We start from the raw sequence: 24,215 nt of genomic DNA on the forward strand, positions 1-24,215 counted from the left end.
TCCTTCCTTCCTTCCTTCCTTCCTTCCTTCCTTCCTTCCTTCCTTCCCATAGCTAATAAGGAAATATGGTTTGAATGATCTCACATATATATTCAGTATCATATTTCTTACCCTGTCAATAGGTGAGGGACAGGCAGGAGAGAGGGGTGAGAAATTGTAACTCAACATTTCAAGAAAAAGAATACTAAAAATAAATATTTCATTTTGAAAAAGTCCTTTTCTGTTTGGACTCTGGGCATCTCCCATAACAGTTATAGTTTTTTAAAACAAATATCTTGCTGGTGTTTTTTGTTTTTAGTTTTTTTATATGACTGTTACATTCTACGACCTCTTTGTTTTTTCCAATACGTTTTTCCTTGTGACAAATAATAAGCCAACACAAATAAATGCAGTGGCTATGTCTGAAGATGTGTACTGCATTCCATGATAACATGCTTTTCACCATCTGTTTTTTGAAGTCATGATTTGTCAATGAAATTTTCCAAGTTTAGAGTCTTTCAGCATAATTTTCCTTTACTATAATGTAGTTATCATGTAATTTGTTCTCCTGGTTTTACTTATTTTGCTCCGTATCAGTTCACAAAAGTCTCCCCAAGTTTCTCTGAATTCTTTATATATGTCATTTCTTATGGCATAATAATATTCTGTTATATTAGCATACCATACTTTGTTCAGTCATTGCCCAATCAGAGGGTCCTTATTTTCCTTCCAGTTCTTTGCTAATGTTAAAAAAAAAAGTACTGCTGAGGTGGAACCAAGATGGCGGGTTAGAGGCAACCCAGATGAACTCTCTCAACATTCCCTTCCAAACAACTTTAAAATAGCACCTCAAATCAAATTTTAGAGCAGCAGAGCCAACAAAAGGTCAGGGTCAGACATTTTTCTGGCCTAAGATAACTTAGGAGTTGGCAGGAGAAGTTTGTGACACCAGCATGGAAACCTGTGTAGAGCACATACATGGCAGCGGCAGCAACAGTGACTGTTGGAGCAGCTTCAGGAGCTCTCAGCTCAGAGATGGTAAAGGAGTTGGAACACTGATAAGAAAAAGATTACGGGGGAGCCTTTGCTGGCACTGGGTACAGCTGGCACTGATTGGAACTCTATTGCCTATACATGGTTTTGGTTTTGGGTCCCAGTTCCAGGGTAGAGAAGAGCACTGAGGGTCAATGACAAGGAAGCAATGGGGCTCTGGTTGTACTTCAGGGTAAAGAGAGTGCTAGCCTCTGTGGCTTCAGGGGATCAGCGATCCTTCTTGGATAGAGATCAGAATGCAAGCCAGGAGAACAGTGACCATACTCTTCCAGGATCATACCACCTTAGAAACACCAAAACTTGCAGACCCCCAGAACTAGCTCTGAAATCAGCAGCATGAAAAATCCCAAAGCTTGGGACAGTGCCCTCCCCACACACCCCCTTCACCCCAGGTGAATACAGTCCAACTTGAACATAAGGTTCAAAGTCAAGAAATAAGCTAGAAAAATGAGCAAACAACAAAAAGAGAATTTCACCATAAAAAAGCTACTAAGGTGGCGGGGAAGACCAAGACATAAACTTAGAAGACAGCAATATGAGAACAGCTACAAAGCCTCAAAGAAAAATGCTAATTGGACTTAAGCCCAACAAATATTCCTGGAAGTGTTAAAGAGATAAGAGTAGTAGAGGCAAAATGGGGGGGGGGGGCGTGTTAGGGAGGAGAATGAGTGCTGCAAGAAAAGTATGTAAATTATGTAAAGAGAGAGGTAAAAGAGGCTTAAAAATACTTAAGAAAATAAATACTGATGAAAATGCAGAATTGGCCAAATGGAAAAAGAGGTACAAAATGTCACTGAAGAAAATAATTCCTTAAAAATTAGAATTGGGTAAGTGGAAACTAATAACTAATGAGAAATCAAGAAACAATAAAACACAGTCAAAAGAATGAAAAATATTTGAATATGAAGAAAATGTCAACTGTTTCATAGAAAAAAAACAACTGACCTGGAAAATAGATTGAGGAGAGATAATTTAAGAATTATTGAACTACCTGAAAGCCATGATCAAACAAAGAGCTTATACATCATATTTAAAGAAATTATCAAGGAAAACTGTTCCAATATCTTAGATCCAAAGGGTAAAATAGAAATTGAAAGAATCCATCAATTATCTCTTGAAAAGAAATCCTAAAATGAAAACTCCCAGGAGTGTTAAGCCAAATTACAGAGCTCCCAGGTCAAAGAGAAAATAATTCAGGCATCCAGAAAGAAACAGTTTATTATGGAGCTTCAGGTAGGATCCCACAAGATTTAGTGGCTTCCATTTAAACAATAGAAGGGCTTGGAATGTCATATTCTGAAAGGCAAAGGAGCTAAGATTATAGTCAAAAAAACAAAAACAAAAGGAAAAAAAACCTACCCAGCAAAACTAAGGAAAAAATGGATATTCAGTGAAATAGAGAATGTTCAAGCATTCCTGATGAAAAAACCAAAGATGAGTAGAAAATTTGACATTTAAACACAAGATTCTTGAGAAGCCTAAAAAGGTAAACATGGAAGAGGTAAGGGTCTTGATAAGTTAAACTGTTTACATTTCTATATGGGAAGATGATACATGTAACTCCTAAGAACCTTATTGTTATTAGGGTAGTTAAAAGGAGTCTACAGTGACAAGGGGCATGGATGTGAGTTGATTATATTGGAATAATCTCCAAAAAATATCAAAGGGTGAGAAAGAGGGATGCGTTGGCAGAAGAGAGAGGTAGAACGGGAAAAACTTTCTCATGTAAAAGAGGCGCGCAAGGAAGAGCTTTTGCAGGGGAGGGAAAATGGGTCAGAGAGCGGCAGACAGTGCCTGAGTGTTACTTTGATCAGAAATTGGTTCAAAAAGAGAAGAATACACACACACACACACACACTCACACTCACACTCTCACTCAGTTGTGTATTGAAATGTAACATACCCAATAATGATATAAGAAGGTGATAAGAAAAAGGGGAGGGGATGATGAAAGGAAGGGCAGATTAAGGGAGGCAGTGATTAGAAGGAAGAAAGACTTTTGAGAGGGACAGGATAAAAAGAGAGAGAAGAATAAAAAAATGGAATGGAGGGGAATACACAATCATCATAACTGTGGTTGTGAATGAGATGAGCTCACCCTTAACATGGAAGCAGATAGCAGAAGAGATTAGAAACAGGAATCCAACAATGTGTTGTTTACAAGAGACATAATTAAAACAGAAAGACAACATGGAGTTAAAATTAAAGGGCTGAAGCAGAATCTAATGTACTTTAGCTGAACTAAAAAAAGGCAGAGGGAGCAAATATGATCTCAGAGAAAGCAAAAATTTAAAGGGATAATCTGTGAAATTACATTTTGCTAAAAGGTACCATAGGTAATGAAGGAATAGAAAAACCTTTTACAGAAAGTTTCTCCGATAAAGACCTCATTTCTCAAATATACAGTGAATATAGTTTATGAAAGTTTATGAAAATAAGAGCTGTTTGCCAGTTGATAAGTGTTCAAAGAATATTAACAGCAACTATTCAGAAGAAGAAATCAAAGCTCTCTATAATTATAGGAAAAAATGCTCTAAATCACTATTGATTAGAGAAAGTAAAATGAAAACAACTCTGAGGTACCACCTCAAACCTATCAGATTTGATAGATGCTGGAGGTAATGAAGAAAAAATAAGTACACTAATGAATTGTAGATAGGGTAGTGATTTGGTCCAAACATTCAGAAGAACAATTTTAGAACTGTGCATGCCCTTGGATCTAGCAATAACACTACCAGGTCTGCTTCCCAAAGAGGTAAAAGGAAAAGGACCTATGAATACAAAAATGTAGCAACTTTTTGTGATGGCAAAGAACTGGAAATCAAGGGAATGCTCATCAGTTGGGAAATTGCTGAGTAAATTGTAGCATAAGATTGTGATGGAGTATTATTGTGCTTTGGGAAATGATGAGGGGCATGGTTTCAGAAAAACACGGGAAGACCTGTATGAACTGATAAAAAGTAAAGTGAGAAGAACTGGGAGATAATTGTGCACAGTAACAGCAATGTTATAATGATGATCAACTCTTAAAGACTTGACTACTCTGATCAATACAATGATCCAAGACAATTCCAGAAGACTCATGATGAAGAAAAAATGCTGTTCACCTCCAGAGAGAGAACTGATGAATTCAGTGCAAATTGAAGCATGATTTTCTGTCTGGGGTTTTTTTTTTTTTTTTTTTTTTTTGCTCTTTTTAAAAAAAAAATTATGGCCAACATTGAAACATTTTGCATGATTTTATATGTATAATTGATTATCATATTGCTTGTCTTCTTAGTGGGTGGAAGAAGGAGGAGAAGAATTTGGAACTCAAAATTAAAAAAAAAAATCCTAAAAATAAATAAATAACAATAAAATTTAAAGAGTGAATAGGACAAAAAAAGTGCTACTGTGACTTTGTATGAGTAGGACCTTTCCCTCTGTTTAGGTCTCTGTGCATTTTATGACTACTAGTGAAAACACTAGGTCAAAATTTAGTCTACTAAATTTTGTAGTTTTGTACAAACTCCTGTTTTGTAGTCAACAAATAATAAGCAAAGGAAGGTGGCGTAACTGTACCAGATCTAAACCTGTATTATAAAGAGACAATCATCAGAACTGTTTGGTACTGGCTAAGAAACAGAGTGGTGGATCAGTGGAATAGATTAGGTACACAAGACACAAGTAGTAAATGACTTTAGTAAACTACTGTTTAATAAACCCAAAGATTCCAGCTTTTGGGATAAGAACTCACTATTTGACCAAAAATTGTGGAGAATACTGGAAAATAATATGGCAGAGACTGAACGTAGACCAACATCTCACACTGTATAACAAGATAAATTAAAAATGGGGACATGATTTAGATGTAAAGAATGATACCATAAGCAAACTAGGAGAGCAAGTAATAGTTTAACTGTCAGATCTATGGAGAAGACAAGACTGTATGACCAAATAAGAGACAGAGGGAACATTATGAAATGCAAAATGGATAATTTTGATTACATTAAATTAAAAAATTTTTGCACAAACAAAACCAATGCAACCAAGATTGGAAGGAAAGAAAGCTAGGAAACAATTTTTACAGTAGGTGTTTCTGATAAAGGACTCATTTCTCAAATATATAGAGAACTGAGTCAAATTTATAAGAATGCAAGTCATTCCCCATTTGGTAAATGGTGAGATATGATATGAACAGGCAGTTTTCAGATGAAATTAAAGCTAACTGTAGTCACATGAAAAAATAAATCACTGTTGATTAGAGAAATGCAAATTAAAACAACTCTGAGAGTACTACTTCATACCTGTCAGATTGGTTAATATGACAGAAAAGGAAAATAATAACTGTGGGAGATATTGGAAAATTGGGACATTGATGCATTGTTGGCAAAGTTGTTAACTGATACAACTGTTCTGGAGAGTAATTTGGAACTATGCCCAAAGGGAAAGCAAACTGTACATACCTTTTAATCCAATAATACTTCTACTAAGTGTGTATCCCAGAAAAGGACCTACATGTACAAAAATATTTATAGAAGCTCTTTTTGTGGTTGCAGAGAAATGGAAATTGAGGGAATGTCCATCAATTGGGGAATGACTAAACAAGCTGTGGTATATGAATTTAATGGAATTTTATTGTGCTGTAAAAAATGATGAGCAGGCAAATTTCAGAAAAATCTGGAAAGACACACATGAACTGATGCTGAGTGAAATGAACAGAGCCAGGAGAACATTGTACACAGTAACAGCCACATTTTGCAGTGATCAACTATGATAAGACTTTAGCTTTTCTCAGCAATACAGTGATCCAAGACAACTCCAAAAGACTCGTGATGGAAATGCTATACACATCCAGAGAAAGAACTATGGAGTCTGAATGTGTATTGAAGCATATTTTCACTTTTTTTGGTTTTTTCCCCTCTGGTTTTTCTTTTTTTGTTCTGTTTCTTCTTTCACAACATGAGTTATGTGAAAATATATTTAACATGAATGTACATGTATAACCTATATCAGATTGATTACCATTTTGGGGAGGGGATTGGGGAAGGCAGGAGGAAAGGAGAAAAATTTGGAACTCAAAATCTTGTATAAAAAATGAATGTAGAAAACTATCTTTACATGTAGTTGGAAAAAAAAGATACTGTTAAGTATTCCTCAAAATTTAAAAAAAAGAATCCTGTTCTACTTCTACAGGCCTGTTCTACTTTAACATAGCTATAATCTTTTAACAGCTTTTCTTTATATCAATCTTAAATTTACCTCTGCACATTATACCTTTTATTCTTCTTTCTGCCTTCTGAGATGACAAAGAACGAATCATCCATATGACAGTCCTTCAGATGCTTAAAGACGGCAATTGTGTCTCTGGTTGGGTTGTCTTCTTTTTTTGTTAATTATTTATTTTTAGTTTTCACCATTCACTTCCATAAAATTTTAAGTTTAAAATTTTGTCTCCCTCACTCTCCTCCCCCCTTCCCAAGATGGTGTGTAATCTTATATAGGCTCTACTTATACATTCATATTAAGCATATTTTCACATTAGTCATGATGTATTAGAAGAATTAGAGCTAATGGGAGGACCCACGAGAAAGAAGAAATAAAACAACAGAAGAAAAGGAGAGCAAATAATATGCTTCTTTCTGCCTTCAGACTCCATGGTTCTTTTTCTGCATGTGGATAGCATTTTCCATCTTGAGTCTTTTGGAGTTGTCTTAGATCCTTGCGTTGCTCAGAAGTGCTAAGTCTAGCAGAGTCAGCATCCTCAATGTGGCTGTTACCGTGTACAATCTTCTCCTGGTTCTGCTCATTTCATTCAACATCAGTTCATGTGTGTCTTTCCAGGTTTTTCTGAAATCTGCCTGCTCATCATTTCTTATAGCACAGTAGTATTCCATTATATTCGTATACCACAACTTGTTCAGCCATTCCCCAGTTGATGGTCATCCCCTGAATTTTCAATTCCTTGTCACCGCACAAATAGGTGCTACATGTGGGTCCTTTTCCCTTTGGGATACAGACCTAGAAGTGGTATTGCTGGGTCAGAGGGTATGCACATTTTTATAGCTCTTTGGGCATAGTTCCAAATTGCTCTCCAGAATGGCTAGATCAGTTCACAACTCCACCAACAATGCATTAGTGTTCCGGTTTTCCCACATCTCCAACATTTATCATTTTCCTGTTTTGTCATGTTAGCCAATCTGATAGGTGTGATGTGGTACCTCAGAATTGTTTTGATCTGTATTTCTCTAATCAATAGTGATTTAGAGCATTTTTTTCATATGATTATAGATAGCTTTAATTTCTTCATCTGAAAACTGCCTGTTCATATTCTTTGACCATTTATCAATTGGAAAATGACTTACATCCTTAAAAATTTGACAAAGTTCTCTATGTATTTTAGAAAGGAGGCCTTTCTCAGAGATACTGGCTATAAAAATTGTTTCCCAGCTTTCTTCTTCCCTTCTAATCTTGGTTGCATTGGCTTTGTTTGTGCAAAAACTTTTCAATTTAATGTAATCAGTCATCCATTTTGCATTGCATAATGTTCTCTATCTCTTGTTTGGTCATAAATTTTTCCCTTCTCCATAGATTTGACAGGTAAACTATTCCTTGCTCTCCTAGTTTGCTTATGGTGTCAGTCTTTTTATCTAAATTATGTTGGGTCATCTTCTTCAGGCTAACCATCCCGCATTTCTTCAACAGATCTTCATATTGCATGAACTCTAGGCTCTGTATACCATACTGTTTGGCCTATTCTGGAGGTCTTCCATTTTATTAGTTTTCTTTTTAAAATAGGGTATCAGAGCTGAATATAAAACTCTAATTGTGGTCTTATAAATGCAGCAGAGCAATCACTTCCTTTTTCCAGAACATTCTGTCTCTCAATGCACTGCAGCTATTTTGGTTGCCATATCATAATTTTGATTCATATTGAACTTCCAGTTACCAAAACCCTAGATCTTTTTTCAAACAAACTTAACTTCTAAGCATGCCTCTCCAATCTTGTCAATTTGATTTTTAAAATTCATTTGTAAAAAAGGCAAATGGCTTTTATGTTCCTTGACATATTAATTGCCTTTTGACTTACAGTGAAACCATTGCTACTTTATATACTCCTTCAAGGTGAGTCTGTGTGCTGCCCTTTAATTTAACTATTATTTTATATATGTTTACTGGCTTTATTTATAGCAAGAATGCAAATATTGCCATGATTCAGTACCCCAGTAGTATATTAACCTAATTGCTATTGGACAGTGGTCTTACTTTTTGTATACTACCAGTTAAAATGAATGTTTTTAGAAAGAAACCCTGCATAATAATCCTTGGAACTCATTGCCTCCTCCCTGTCATCACTGGGCAAGCAGGAAGGGGCCACACAAAACAGGGCTCAATTTTGTATTTGTCTACTTAATGGAGTGCCATAGCCAAATAATCAGCCAGTGTTTTAATGGTCTGCTTACTCATAGTAAGCCTTTCTGTACTCAGCTTTGCTGACTGTTAGATAGGAGATGCTGTGATTATAAAAATGATAATAGGTAACATGTAGTACATTAAGGTTTGCAGATGCTTACACCTATCATCTCTTGATTTTCACACTACCTTTGTCAGATAGGTTCCTTTGTTAAGTTCATTTTACAGATGAGGAAACTCATGGTGATAGAAGTTTAGTGACTTGCCTTAGGTGACACATTTAATAAGTGTCTGGGACAGCATTCTGATTGGTTTCCTTGAATCTAAGTCCAGAACTCCTCCTTGCCTCTATGTTGCCTCAGCTCATGCTAGATTGGAAGAACCTGCTTGTTTCACATTTCACTTTCATTTGAGTACCTTTCTCAGACAGTACAGTTATCCCTTTCATATCACTGGGGTTAGGGTTGCAACACCCTGGTGATCTGGAAAATCTGTGTTAAATTTTTTGGCCTTCCCATCATATCAGAGAAGAATTCTGAATTATTGTGGTATTAAAAGATAAAATGTGTTGATATTATGCAATATTATACATATATTTTATGCATTTCTGAGTTTCTAAACTTTTTCTTGTTGTCTGCTGGCCTTTATGTGTCATCTGCGACTTCCACAAAATTTCCCCAAAATTCCCATTTAATTTCTTATGCCAATCCACAATATATTGAAACTTTGTTGGGGAAATTTGTGATGTGGAAAGGATGACTGTATATTCCCCATAATGTCCCATAATAATATCACAATTACTTAATTTTGGGGGCAACTTTCTGTTCTAAGTTGCAGTGGGAAAGAGCAGGATTTTGGTTGGCACAGTGTACAGAAAGAGTTAGGGTGGGTGAGTGGCCCAGGAGCTGACTTGAGGAAGTTGCCACAAGAGAGAAGGGACTCAAATGAGGATCTAGTGTGGCCATTGAGGGCACTTTAGTGCCAGAGAGGGCAATGAAAGCCTAGGCCAGCCTTTTCGTAGAATTCAGCCTCAGAAGCTCCTGGATCTCGAGTCAGAGGACAGTTTCACATCCTGGCACTGCCATTTGTGACGTCTGTGGCCTTGGGCAGTTCACTTAACCTATTTGGGCCTCAGATCCTCATTGATAAAATGAGAGGGTTGAAATCAGTGACTTCTTAGGCCTCTTCCAGCTCTAAATGTGTGATCGTAGAATGTAGTTCCTACTGTGTGCCAGGCACTTCGTAAATACTGGGGATACAAAGAAAGGAACACCCTGCAATTGGAGACACAGCATGCAAACAACTATGTACAAATAAGCTCTAGACAAGATATATAGGAAATAATCATCAGCGGAAAGGCATTGGAATTGAGAGGGATTTGGGAAGGCAAAGGCTTCCTGTAGAAGATAGGATTTTATCTGGGCTTGAAGGAAGCAGGAGGCATAAGTTTTTTTGATGTCTTATGTTTTTCACATTAGTCATTTCCTGTTATGCCCCCCCCCGGCTCCCCTGTAGTCCCCTACCTCCTGCCCATAGAATTAGCCCAGATAATAAAGAAAAATAGACCGATTGGACACAAACTGTTTGGTTGGTTTTTTCTTTTTTTACTCTGCATCTTTCCTTTCCTTTCCATCTATTCTTCAGAGAATAAAGTATTTCATTTTCTTCATAGTCAAGATTAGCCATTGCATTTTATGTAAATTAAGTTTTAGTTTACCTTACTATAATCATTACATATATTCTCTAAGCTTTCTTCACTTTGCATTAATTCAAATTTCTCATAGTCATAGTTTCTTATATCATAATAATGTTGCATATATCATATTTTGTACAGCTTTTGGTCAATCTATGGGCAGCCTTTATTTTCTTTCAGTTTTTTCCTAACATAAAAAGCATCACAGCAAATATTTTGGTATATATAGGGAGGCTTTCTGTTTTTGAATTTTAGGATGTATATGCCTAGTTGTGGGACCCCAGGATCAAAGCGTATGAGTAATTTGGTGACTTATTTTGCATAATTCCAGATTGTTTTAAGTTCATTATTGCTTTCAGTTTTTTTCTACCTTATCTGCCTATCGCCATGACAAAATGATGTTTGAAGTGCATTGTGAGTCTGTTACATCAATTAAATAAATTCTTAAAAGGTTATAATTTTTCACCTCACTTATGGTACTTTTAAATTCTATCTTGGAAAAAAATAATCAACAATATATTCATGGAAATTTTGTGTCAGGAAACTTTAGAGCAGGTAGGTGGTATAGTGGATAGAATGTTGGACTAGGAGACAGGAAGACCTGGTTTCAGACACTTTCTAGTTGTGTAACCTTGGACAAGATGCTTCAGCTCTCTCGTCCTCAGATTTCTTGTCTCTGAAAACGGGGATTATAACAACCCCTACCTCATAGATTTGTTATAAGAATCAAATCAGATAATGTATGCAAAGAGTTTTCGAAACTTTAAAGCACTATATAAGTGCAGCTATTTTTTAATGTCAGTCAGAGAAAAAAAGAATGTTATTTAGCTTACAGAATGAGCCAAACCAATATAAACTACACCAAAAAAGCCACCTTGTATTTTGTTCTATTTTATACAGTTTTAGTGACTAGAATCCACTGTTAATGTATTAATGCCATAATTTTGTTTTCAGAGCATCGTACGCTGTGATGAAGATGAAGCCCATGTTGCATCAGTGTATTGCACTGTTTGTGCTACTCACTTGTGTTCGGAGTGTTCCCAGCTTACCCATTCTACAAAGACCCTTGCAAAGCATAGGCGTGTACCTCTGGCGGATAAGCCTCATGAGAAGACCATGTGCTCCCAGCACCAAGTGCATGCCATAGAGTTTGTTTGCTTAGAAGAAGCTTGTCAGGCCAGCCCTCTTATGTGCTGTGTCTGCAAGGAATATGGAAAACACCAGGGTCATAAGGTATTTATTTTTCTTCATTATCATTACTGTAGCTTTGTTAGTGAAAAAGGATCAGCTGGCCAGTTAGTTGCCTGTCCTTCAGCCCATAGAGGGAATAGGGAAGAGAAATACTGAAATGGTCAGCTGGTTGGCAATAATAACATTTTGTTATAAAAGAAATGTAAAGATAAGTCATTGTTAAGTTTAATTTCTCAACTTTCCAACAAAAATTTTAGAAAAGCTTCCTTTTCGTTTTTTGAAGAAGTGATCAGACCTCCAGCATAGAGTATCCTCCCTTTCTCCTGTTGTTTTGTGGTTATATATGTAATAAATGAGATTCTGAGGGCAGTATTTGTGCCAAAGCATCATGCTGTTATTCAGTTTTCTTCCATGGACATGTACTATCTTTTATACATGTTCCCAACAGTCTTATAAAGTTAGGTTCATCTAATTTTGGTACTCAATCTTTCTCACAGATCTTTCTTTGAGAATAGCAATGTAAATTCATTAAAAATACATAATTAAAAAATTAAAAATACATAATTAAATTCTATAATAATGATTTTGGGGAAATTTAACACCACGATAGGTATTATTGCTTATTTTGTTAAAATGAGAATTAGCTTAATGTGATAGCTACTTTGCATGGAGAGCTTGCTTTTTTTCCCCATTCATTGCTCTGTGTGAGTCTTTGTGTGCATCTCTTCCCCTTGTCAGCCAAACAACTAGAAAAAGCTGTCTGTGCTCCTTACCTTTACTTCCTCTCCTCTCACTCTTCATCCCCTTACAGTCTGACTTCCTGTCTTATCACTCACCTGCAACCATTCTCTCCAAATTTGTTCTTTTCTTAGTACTCTTCCGGAATTCTCAGCATTCTTGGATCTGGGCCTCAATTTGCAACATTTGACACAGTTGACTCCTCTCTCCTCTTGGACATTCTCTTTCCTCTAGGTTTTTGTGACATTGTTCTCTTCTGGTTCTCTTTGTCTGTTCCTTTTTAGTTGCTTTTGCTGGGTCATTATTATCTATGTTACCTCCCCCCTCCCTAACCCCCCCCCCCCATAGATTGAATGAACTCCTAGAAAGAACCACATTGTCCCTTTCATGTCCTTTTAAGTTTTATGTATTTTTAATAATCTATAAAATATATAGATGTTAATGGTAACTTTCCTCCAATCTGTCATGTTGTTCAGTCAGTTGTTTTTCATTTCTGTTTGACTCTTCATGACCTCATTTGGGGTTTTCTTGGTAAAAGTACTTCTCCAGCTCATTTTACAGATGAGAAACTTAGGCAAACAGAGTTAAGTGACTTGCCCATGGTCATACAGCTAGTAAGTGTTTAAGGCCGTATTTGAACTCAGAAAGATGTAGTCTTCCTGATCTCAGTCCTACCGCTATATCTGCTGTGCCACCTAGCTGCCTGTCTCTCATAGTAAGGATGTATTAGAAATATTCTTCATCCTGCCATGTCTCTCTGAGTCCTTCCTTTGTCTAGTAAAGATTTCGTTTCTCTTTGGGAAAGTGAATTGAGTAAAAGAAAATCATAGAGCTGTTATGTTGTTTTCTCTAGAAAATTTTACTGTGAAAGGAAGAGAGATATACTTTGAGGACCAATTTGTATAGCAGTAAGCTTGTTTTTGATGCCTGGAAAAATTCTAGAACATAATAAAAGGATGGTTAATGAACATTTAGAAAAAAGAACTAGTGCTTATAAAAGGTTAGCACAGCTTCACCAAGAACAAGTCATAGCAATATCCTGATGTCCTTTTTTGATAGGATTATTAAGCTGGTTAATCAGGAAAATGCTTTAGATATAGTTTTATCTAGATCTAATTGAAGAAATTAATAAATCTCATTTTATTCTTGTAGAAGACGTGAGGAGATTTGTGCATTTAAGGGTAGGTGAATAGCCTGGCTCAGAAAATGGTCATCTTGGAAGGAGGTCTCAGACAGATATCTTAGGGATCTGGGCGTGGCTTTTGATGTTGAACACATTTATAAGTTATTCAGATAAAGCTAGTGTATTTTAGTTTGTATTAAAAGAGGCATAATGTTCAGGACTACATGAGATTAATAATGCAGTAACATTATACTTTGACCTGATCACACTACATCTGTAGTTTTGTGTTCAGTTCTGTGTACCACATGATAGAAATGACGTTGATCAACTTGAGAGCATCCAGAGGAAGGTAACTAGGATGGTAAAAGACCTTGAGTATGGAGCAGGTAGGTGGTGCAGTGGATAGAGCTCTGGCCTTGGAGTCACGAGGACCTGAGTTCAAATCCGGTCTCAGACACTTGACACTTACTAGCTGTGTGACCCCGGGCAAGTCACTTAACCCTGATTGCCTCACCAAAAAGCTAAGAATAAAAAATAGGAAAAAAAAACTGCACCTTTTAAAAAAAAATCACGTTACGAAAAGACCATGAGTTTATGCTACATGATAATTGGCTGGAGGTATGGGGTATGAATAGTCCAGAGAAGGAAAATTTGGGGAGGCAATTATAGGATCTTTAAGTTTTGAGAGAATTCAGTTATCGGATTGATTCTGTTGATCTCCTCTTGTCATATTGATTCTGTTGATCACTGCATTGCAGATCTAAGGGAAAATACTGGTTGGATATAAGGAGAATCTATAGATTTTCTAGATATAATTATAGATATCCAAAAGTGGAACCAGTTTATTTGGGGAGGTTGTACTCTTGAGAAACGTTAAAGCATAGAATGGATGACCACTTTTGGAGGAATTCTTGTTCAGGTAGGGAGGGTTTAGATAAGATGACCTCTGGATACCCTTTCAACTCTGAGATTCTGTAAATATGTGAACTTTTGTTATAGCTTTCCTCATTCTTTTTGTTCACTTCCATTATTAAAATCATAGGGTTTTTTTCATGGTCCTTTGAACATAGGTCATGATATGTGAGAATTTTTTTTGTAATCAAATCATATTTTTGGTCTTTCAGCACAAATTTCATTTTGCTTTTTATAGCATTCAGTATTGGAACCAGAAGCAAACCAGATCCGAGCATCGATTTTAGATATGGCTCACTGCATACGAACTTTTACTGAAGAAATCTCAGATTATTCCAGAAAATTAGTTGGAATTGTTCAGCACATAGAAGGGGGAGAACAAATTGTGGAAGATGGAATTGGAATGGCCCACACAGAACATGTAAGATTCCCCCCCACCCCTTTAACTTGGACGAGGTGATAAATGGTGTCTTTGGATTGAGGGTGACCATCATAGAAGTAGAAATTACAGTGTTACAGTGTAACATGTAAGCCATGTTAATTGAACTAATGTAAATGGGGACCGGCTAAAAATGAGATCCTGTAGTATAAAATTTCACCTTTTAAAGAATGTCTTAAAAGCAAAAATTATTAAAAAAAAAAACAAAACAAAACAAAACAACAGCAACAGCACACCACCACAAAATCTAATTTCCTACATAGGTACCTGGTACTGCAGAGAACGCTCGATCCTGTGTCCGAGCCTATTTTTCTGATTTACATGAAACTCTGTGTCGTCAGGAAGAAATGGCACTGAGTGTTGTTGATGCACATGTTCGAGAGAAACTGATTTGGCTGAGGCAGCAGCAAGAGGACATGACTATATTGTTGTCACAGGTTTCAACAGCCTGTCTCCACTGTGAAAAGACTTTGCAACAGGTATGCAGTTTAAATATAGTCAGTCTATAATCTTTTTAAAAATTAAATTTTCTTAATAACTTATTTTTACATCACATACATTTCTCCCTCTACCCAGTTCCATTAAGTCATCCCTTGTTATAAAGATAGAAAAAAGAGGAAGGAATAATGCTTAATAAAACTAATATTTTGAAAATGTATCAGGAATATTTGATGCAAATGTTCCACACCCCTAGTCACCTCATCTTTTGCACAGAAACTGGGAAAGGTGTCATCTCATATCTCTTCTTTGAGGCTGGTCCTGGTGATTATGATTTCTCAGCATTCACTTTCAGTTGTCTTGTTGCTAATCTTTTCATTTTCATTGTTGTAGTCATTGTAGATATTGTCTCCCTGCGTACTTCACTTTGTGTTAGTTAATATCTCTTAAGTTGCTTCTTTATATTCATCATTTTAATAATTTCTTATAGCCTAGTACTATTCTGTTTTGTTCCTGTGCCACAGCTTGTTTAGCTGTTCTGCAGTTGATGACTCTGCTTTGAGAAAACTACCTTAAAACTTATGTAGTAGAAAAGATAAAAATCTTTTTTCTAATTTTGAGGTTTTATTTAATATTCTTTTCTTTTATTCATATAGTTATCTGTTTTTTCCTCTTTTAATTAAGCCATTAGTTCAGAATCCACTTCCTCATTTCTCCTTCAGTTTCTCATGTTTATTAGTTTTCTTTTTTTTGTACATTTTTCTGAAAAAAGGTTTGTTTTTTGTTCTCTTTACTAACTCCTTTACCTTCCTGTCTGTTAAGGCTGCTGGGTGGCACAGTGGATTGAGTGCTGGGCCTGAAGTCTGGAAGACCTGAGTTCAAATCCAGCCTCAGACACTCTCTAGCTTTGTAATCCTGGGCAAGTCATTTAATCTGTTTGCTTTAGTTTCCTCATCTGTAAAATGGAGATAATAGCACCTACCCACCAGAAATGTGAGGATCAAATGTGATAATAATTGTCATAGTGCTTAGCACAGTGCCTGGCACATAGTAAATGCCATATAAATGTTAGCTCTTTTGAATTCCTCTCTGATTATTTAATCTTTTTGTGTTCCTATTTTTTTTTAACACTTCTGAAGTAACAGATTTAAGGTTCTTCTCTTTTAAGCATATCCTGTTATTTATTTTCTAAGATCTTGCCATATGATCTCTTCCTTTTTTTCTGTTGTGCCTCATTCTTAGGAGTATTCATTTGTGAGGGAAATAATGTAGGTAAAAGCACTGCACCATGGTATAAATTACCTTACGTCCCAAATTGTGCAGTTCTGTCCCTGCGCTCCTTCCTCTCCCTAAAGTAATTGTTTTCTTTCCATTGTTCATTATAGCTCATCTCTGTATCTGTTGTTCTCCTCTCTTGTGGGTGATAGTTTCCCCTAGGAGCTGGCATATCTTGGAGCATGAGGTAGTCCAAGGAGGCACAGCACCCTCTCAGAGAAGATTGACTCCCAGTGTACTGATTTCACCCCCTTAAATTTAATCCACCACGAGATCCCCATCTTCCATTGCAGGTATCCTCCTCTTTCACCATGGCATTGCTCTTCAGTGGACTTCTCTTCCCTTCCCTTCCCTACCATTGGGTTGAGCCCTTCCTTTTCATTCCCCCAGTCTCAGTTTCCCTGTTCTCCAACTTTCCCATAGGAGCCATCATCCTTTCAGTGTTCATCCATGGACATAATGATGGTAGGCCACCTATTCCTTTTTATTTCTTTATCTCTCTCCTCTCTCCATTTGTACATCTTCCTATTCTGAAGTTTTGTGCCACAGAATACATTGAGAAACTTCTTGGGGGCTGGTGTGAGGTTTATAAATGTCATGGTGCCCCTTGAGGGGCAGAAGCGTTGGTTCTCTTCCTTTACCTTCTGTTTACAGTTGTATCCTCTTTTGTGCTTTTTTATTGCTTCGTGATCTCACTTGTTAAAAATACTCTATAGGTCACCTTTTACTTAAAAAAAAAATCTTAAACACAAAAAATGAACATTTCCATATACAAAGTAGACAGGAAAAAAAGATTGAATATGAAACTAAATTTCTATTTTGTGTAGCTTAACTTTTGCTTTTAGTTATGTAGTGAGTTTAACATGTAACTTTATTTTTTATCTTCTTTATTTTGGAAATTCCATTGCTTGCTTCCCCCAACCTCTTCTCCCAATTTGGAAAAAAAGAAAAATAAAATCCTTTTATCAGATATCCATTGCCAAACAAAACAAATCTCCACGCAGCAGCCATTTCTGAAGATGTATACCTCATTCTGCACTTTGAATTCGTCACCCTTTGTCAGGATGTGTATAGAGTGATTTATCACAAGTTTTCTGGAATCGTGGGTGGTCATTGCATTGATCAGAGTTCTTTACATTATCCTTAGTTTTTAAATTGTTTTCCATTTTCTCACTTCACTCTGTATTGTATGATTTCATACAAGTCTTCCTACATTTGTTTGAAACGACTGCAGATTACTTTTTTTCTTTCTTTTAAAAAAAATACCTCTCTTAAGGTAGTTTATTTCACTACTTAGTCTTTCCTTTGTAATTATCCTTATTTACTTTTTATGTATTTCTTTTGTTTCCGGTGTTTCCAAGTTGAATATTTTGCTTTTATTTGATGTTTTTGTAGAAATTCCTAATATGCTTCTCCTTTTTTGTGTCCGCATCCCCATAGAATGCAAATACTACATCATTAAACATAAAATTTTTTTCTGCTTGTTCACTTGTATCTACATTTTTGGTTTCTCTTAACTCCTTTGTATTTCAGTGTTTCTATCTAGCTCATATCTTTCATCAAGAATGCTTGGAAATCTTCTATTTTATTAAAGTTCCATTCTTTTCTGTCATAGAATTATACTCAATTTTGTTGGTTTCTTGGTTGTAAGTCTATCTTTCTGTTTTTTGAAATATAATATTTCATGCTCTCCATTATTTTATAGTGGTAGATGCTAAACCTTGTTTCATCCTCACTGTGGTTTTGTGGTACTTAAGCTCTTTATGGAAGCTGGTAGTATTTTTTTTCCTTTTAATCTGGAAATTCTAGATTTTGACTGTGATGTTCCTGAAAACTTTCATTTGAGGTTTCTTTCAGGAAGTGTCTGGTGAATTCTTTCTATTTTCACATTGCCTTCTTGTTCTAAGAGATCTGAGTAATTTTCTTTCACAATTTTGTGAAATATTAAATCCAGTTTTTGGGTTTTTTTTGTCATCTCTTGATTTGTTTTTTAGGTCAATTGTTTTTGATATTAGATGCACTTTACATTTTCTTCTTTTTTTTGATCTTTTGATTTTGTTATATTTCTTAATGTCTCATGGAGTCATTAACTTCTGTGTGTCCCATTCTAATTTTCAGACAATCTCTTACTTGCGTAAGTTTTTATGATAGGCTGTTCTCTTTCAAAGTCTCTCCTCCATAGCTTTGATTTATTTTCCAATTCTTTCCTCTATTTTTCATTTCATCTATAGTATTTTAAACTTTAAAAACAACTCTCATATCATTTGTTCTGAGACTTTAAACTGATCTTTTGGGCAGTCTATGTTTGGGTAGATTTCATGCTCTAGGCCCCTAATTCCTAGCCTGGACTGGGGATGAGTCCAAAATTTCTCTGTATCCCTGCGCTGCAAAGCCACCCTCCCTTCAGCTCTTTTGCTCTGAGACCAGGTTCCTAATCCCTCTGGGAGACTTCCTGACTGTTGGCTTGGTCCCAGTACTGAGTCCATGATTAGCTTTGGGACTGCCCACCCTGTTAGCTGTGTTTGGAGTTCTGCGCTACCCCTTTGTTGGATCATCACAGATATGACTGGAAATACAACCTGAAACAATGTCCTAGTTCTGGGATGGGGCAGGGAAGGGGAGGAGGCAGGGACGAGGAAGAGTTTTTCTTGTTATCTTCATATGTAAATAATATGTAATAATATTTGTGTGTAAATATTAAGTATGCTTTTATAGTTAACTTTATATAGTTTATAGTTTAACTTTTTATAGTTAACTTTAAAATTTACAGAGCCCTTTCTTCATAACAATCCTGTGAGGTAAGTAGCACAAATATTATTGGCCCTGTTTTACTGAAAGGAAAGCAAGCTCAGAGAGATGAATAATTTGGTTATGGTAGCGTAGGTAGTAAGGGTCAGAACCAGAATTTAAATCCAACCCTTCCCAGCATTATACTGTCTGTGGTTTTTGTTACCATTATCTGAAACCATTAAAATGAATATTTCTAGAAAGGTTTACAACTTGAAAGCAGAAGGCATTAATTTAAATTTTTAAAAAATAAGCTGCCTGCCAGTTCAGTCTCATCTTTCAAACCAAATTACCCTTCATAAAAAATCTTCTGTGAAACATAAAAGATTTCCCTCTTTTCCTACCTAGGATGACTGCAGAGTGGTCTTGGCAAAACAGGAGATCACCAGGTTACTTGAAACATTACAGAAACAGCAGCAGCAATTTACTGAACTTGCAGACCATATTCAACTGGATGCTAGTATTCCTGTCACTTTTACAAAGGTATGCTTTTCAACATGTATCTCATATTTAGGCATCTCTCCTTACAATAATGTTTCTATGTGCATTTGTAGCTTTTAAGGCTATGTGACCTTGGACATAGCAATTAACAACTTCATTGGGCCTCCGGCCAAATTTTAAGAGAAGAATAAGTAGCAAATTCATGAACTCGTATATTTTTTAGTCCTGTTCAATAGGATTTGGATAATTTAAATAAGAACTTATTCTTTGAATTAAGTTGTAATTGAGTATATTGGCCCCTATACCATCACTTTTTTTTAGAAGAAATAGTTTCTAACCAGAACTGCTTTTTTTAAAAAATGAAATGAAGTCATAGAATAATTATAAATTCATATACTTTTTCTTCTGGTGATGAACTTCTGTGAAAGTAGAGATACTTGCTGCCAAGTCTTTATTCTTTGCTTTAGAAAATAATTGCTGTTTAAAATTAGAATCTTTTCTGGTAGTTCCTTTTTTTTTTTTTTTTTTTTTTTTGGGAAACTTCGGGTGAAAAATTTTTTTTTTTTTTTTAAAATATTTGTTTTTTTAAATTTTTTTTTTTTTTTTTATTTTAATTATTTATTTTTTTTTTTTTTTTTGGAAACTCAGGCTGCAAAATTTATTAATTTTAATTAAAGTATGGATGCATTTAACATTTATTTCAATCAAATAATAAAGTACTTAGGAAGTGCCTACTATGCCAGGCATTGTGCTAGAGTGAGATACAAAGAAGGACAAAATACCTACTCTCAGGGAGCTTATGTTGTAACTACTAATATATGCTTGAGAGGTTGTTGATAAAGCTATGGTTTCTCTGTAATCAATTTCATTTTTTAAAAAATGAATTTTTATTGATATCTTCTGTTTCTCTTATCATCATAGTTATCCTAAGTATCCCTCCTTCTTCTCCCAGAGAGCCATCCCATATAACAGATATTTTTAGAGAGGAAAAAAAAAATCAGTACTGTTGATTAGTGCAGTGAAAAGGTCCAAAAGCACGTGCAGTTTATGCACCTATAGACCTCTCACCTCCACAAAGGGGTGGGTTGAGGTTGTCTTCTCATATACCTTCATTTGAGTTATGCTTGATCTTTCTAATTTTGTTGAATTTACTTTTGATTTTTTGGTGTATAATTATTTTCATTTACATTGTTGTAGTTACTGTGTATGATGTTTTCTTGGCTCTAATTACTTCACTCTATCAGTTTATGAAGATCTTTCCATACCTCCCTATTTATCACATGCACAATTTCTTATAGCAGAATAATATTCCATTACATTCATTTAACACAATTTGTTCTAATCATTTCCCAATAAATGGACATCTACATTGTTTCCAGTCCTTAGCTATCACGAAAAGTACTGCTATAAAATATTTTGGAGTATTTTCTGATTGATGGCTTCCTTGGGGTATAAACCCAGTGATGGAGTTTCAGGTTCAAAGGGTGTGGACATTTTAGTTAGTTTATTTGCATAATTCCAAATTGCTTTCTAAAATGGTCATATTTCATAGTTGTACCAATAATGTTTTAGTTTTCCTATCCTTCCACATCCTTTTCAGTAATGACTGCTATGTGTTTTTCCAGTTTGCTGGTTGTGAGGTGAAACCATCAGGGTTACTTTGACTCTATTGTTATTAGTGATTTGGAGCATTCATTCATGTGGTTGTGAATGCTTTGTACTTCTTTTGAGAACTATGTTCATATCCTTTGACCACTTATCTGTTGGGGAATGGCTATTTGTCTTATATGTATGTATTAATTGTTTCTAAATCTTGGATAACAAATCCTTATCAGAGAGATTTTATAAGATTTTTTTTTCATTCAACCACTTCCTTTTTTTATCCTAGATGCATTAATATTGTCTGTGCAGAAGCATTTCAGTTTGAAGTAATTGAAGTTATCTATTTTATCTTTTGTAATTGTCTCCATCTCTTGGTTGGTTAAGAATACATCTGTTGTGCCTGCACATGGGGCACCCAGCCTTGGTAGGCCGTTAATAAGAAGTTTTTCTGGTTCAAAAAAAAAAAAAAGAATATATCTCTTACCCATTGTTGTAAGAGGTATATGATCTATTTTCTTCCAATTTTTTGGGAAGAAATGATCTTTAACATCAAGGTCATTTACAGTGTATTGTGGAATAAGTTGTAAGGTGTAAACCTAATTTGTGCCATACTGCTTTTCAGTTTTTTTTTTTTTAGCAGTTTTTATCCCATTAAGAATTTTTTTCTAGGTAATTTATGTTTTCCACTTTATCAAACTATAAATTATTAAATTTTTCTGTTTCTGATTCTCCCTTGTCTAGTCTATTTCATCGATGTGTTTTTTAACACTACCAGATAGTTTTGATGACCACTTATAGTTGAGGTCCAGAAGTGTTATTGGCCCTTTGTCCCTACTGTTCATCATTTCCCTTGATATTCCAGATCTTTTGTTTTTCCAATTCAATTTTTAAAATTATTTCATCAAATTTTATGAAGTATTCACTTGGTAGTTTCAGTGGCATAGTATTAAAAGTGTAAATTAATTTTGGTAGTATTGTCATTTTTATCATTAGGGCATCCTGTAAGCACTAAATATTCCTTCAGCTATTTAAGTTGTCTTATATTTCTTTAAGGGGTGCTTTGTAATTGACTCTGTTACAGGTCTTTTGGTTGTTTTGGTAGATTGAGCCCTAGATATTTTATGTATTTTGTAGTTATTTGGAATGAGATTTCCCTTTTTATTATTGCTTCCTGTGTTTTGTTATTGTTGTATAGAAATGTTAATGATTTTTGAGGATTTATTTTGTAGCCTGCAACTTTGCTGAAGCTATTCATCGTCTCAATTCATATCTTTTCGGATTTTCTAAGTTTTTCCAAGTAAACCTTCATATCATCAGCAAATAAAGATAGTTTTATCTCCCCTTTATGTATTTTTATGCCTTTAATTTATTTCTCTTGTCTTATTGTTATTGTTAGTATTAACACAAACATACCAAATAATAATGGGGAGAAGTGACCATGCTTGCTTCACTCTCATATTTATTGGAAAAGGTTCTAGCATATCCCTTTTGCATATGACCCTTGCTTTTTGGTTTTAAATAGATGCTTTTTTTGATAGTGTAAAAGGTCCTTCTGTGCCTATCCTTTGTAGAGTTTTTAGCATAAAAGAATGTTGTAATTTGTCAGAGGCTTTTTGTGCATCTATTGAAATGATAATGTGGTTTTTAATTTTTTAAATTAATTTATTTATTTTAGTTTTCAACATTCACTTCCATAAGCTTTCAAGTTTTAAATTTTCTTCATCTCCCTCCCCACTTCCCTGCCCAAGACAGCATGCAATCTGATATAGGCTCTACATATACATCCCTATTAAACATATTTTCACATTAGTCATGTTGTAATGAAGAATTATAACCAGTAGGAGGAACTACAAGAAAGAAGAAATAAAACAGAAAAAAAAGAGCAAATAGTATGCTTTGATCTGCATTTAAACTCCATAGTTCTTTTTCTGGATATGGATAGCATTTTCCATCACGAGACTTTTGGAGATGTCTCAGATGCTTGCACTGCTGAGAAGAGCTAAGTCTGTCAAAGTTAGTCCTCGCACAACATGGATGTTACCGTGTACAACGTTCTCCTGGTTCTGCTCACTTCACTCAGCATCAGTCCATACAAGTCGTTCCAGGTTTTTCTGAAGTCTGCCCACTCATCATTTCTTATGGAGCAGTAATATTCCATTATGTTCATCTACCACAACTTGTTCAGCCATTCCCCAGTTGATGGGCATCTCCTCAATTTCCAATTTTTTGCCACCACAGAAAGAGTTGCTATAAATATTTTTGTACATGTGGGTCTTTTTTCCCATTTTTATGATCTCTTTGGGATACAGACCTAGAAGTGGTATCGCTGGGTGAAAGGGTATGCACATTTTTATAGCCCTTTGGGCAAAGTTCCAAATTGCTCTCCAAAATGGTTGCATCAGTTCACAACTCCACTAACAATGTGTTAGTGGATGTTTTGATTTTTAATATGATTAATTGTATTGATTGTTTTCCTAATGCTAAACCATCCTTGTATGCCTGGTATAAACCCTACTTAATCATAATGAATGATTTCTTGGATAAATTGCTGTAATCTGGCAGGATTTTGTTGAACTTTTTTGAGTCATTGTTCACTAATGATGATGGCTTTCAGTTATTTTTTCTGTGTTTTCTTTTTTCCGTGGTTAAGGTTTTAGGACTGTATTTGTCTCATAAAATATTCTAGTAGGGTGCCTTCTTATTATGACTCTGGTAAACTTACGCAGCTTGGAGCCAGAATCGCTGTGGTGCTTTAACGTGGGACGGAGGACTCAGGCATAGGAGTGGATTTTGTTGTAAGCCTGGATCTGGTCCTTGGGTCTGGTAGTGCAACCCCCCTGCTGTCGTGTAGCATGGGACATGGGGGAGGGGGCTAAGAGCTGAAGGGTCAGTGAGTGTCTGTTCATGGTTTTGGGTTGTTTTTCTTTTTTACACCTTCTTTTGGATTCTGGGCATCCTGGGTAGTGGAGATAGCTGAAGTTGCATTGTCTTTGGCTCATAATTTCTGTTTTGGAGAGCTTGTGGGGATCAGAGTCATCTATCTTGTTGCTCATGTGAAGAAGAACCTCCATGTATTTTTTATTTTCAGAAGAACAATACTTTCTTTTTTTCCTTGGAATTTCACTGAACACCCTTGTTTAGGCTACCATTAC

The 24,215-nt window shown here is 35.5% G+C and overlaps 1 protein-coding gene across 2 annotated transcripts in view; it reads left to right on the forward strand.

Annotated features, from left to right (window-relative positions):
- Positions 1-24,215, forward strand: part of TRIM23 (tripartite motif containing 23) — a 59,729-nt gene that overhangs the window by 16,228 nt on the left and 19,286 nt on the right. Inside the window, exons 4-7 of one of the 2 annotated variants that reach the window (XM_027863408.1) lie at positions 11,072-11,350; positions 14,320-14,502; positions 14,784-14,999; positions 19,369-19,503. In XM_027863408.1, the coding sequence (XP_027719209.1) occupies positions 11,072-11,350; positions 14,320-14,502; positions 14,784-14,999; positions 19,369-19,503 (813 nt within the window). The remainder of the gene's footprint in view (positions 1-11,071; positions 11,351-14,319; positions 14,503-14,783; positions 15,000-19,368; positions 19,504-24,215) is intronic. The other variant, XM_027863409.1, reaches the window with a different exon arrangement.

This window comes from Vombatus ursinus, unplaced genomic scaffold, assembly GCF_900497805.2.
Source record: "Vombatus ursinus unplaced genomic scaffold, bare-nosed wombat genome assembly UNPS02014772.1, whole genome shotgun sequence".
In the NCBI taxonomy this organism is placed as follows: Eukaryota; Metazoa; Chordata; class Mammalia; order Diprotodontia; family Vombatidae; genus Vombatus; species Vombatus ursinus.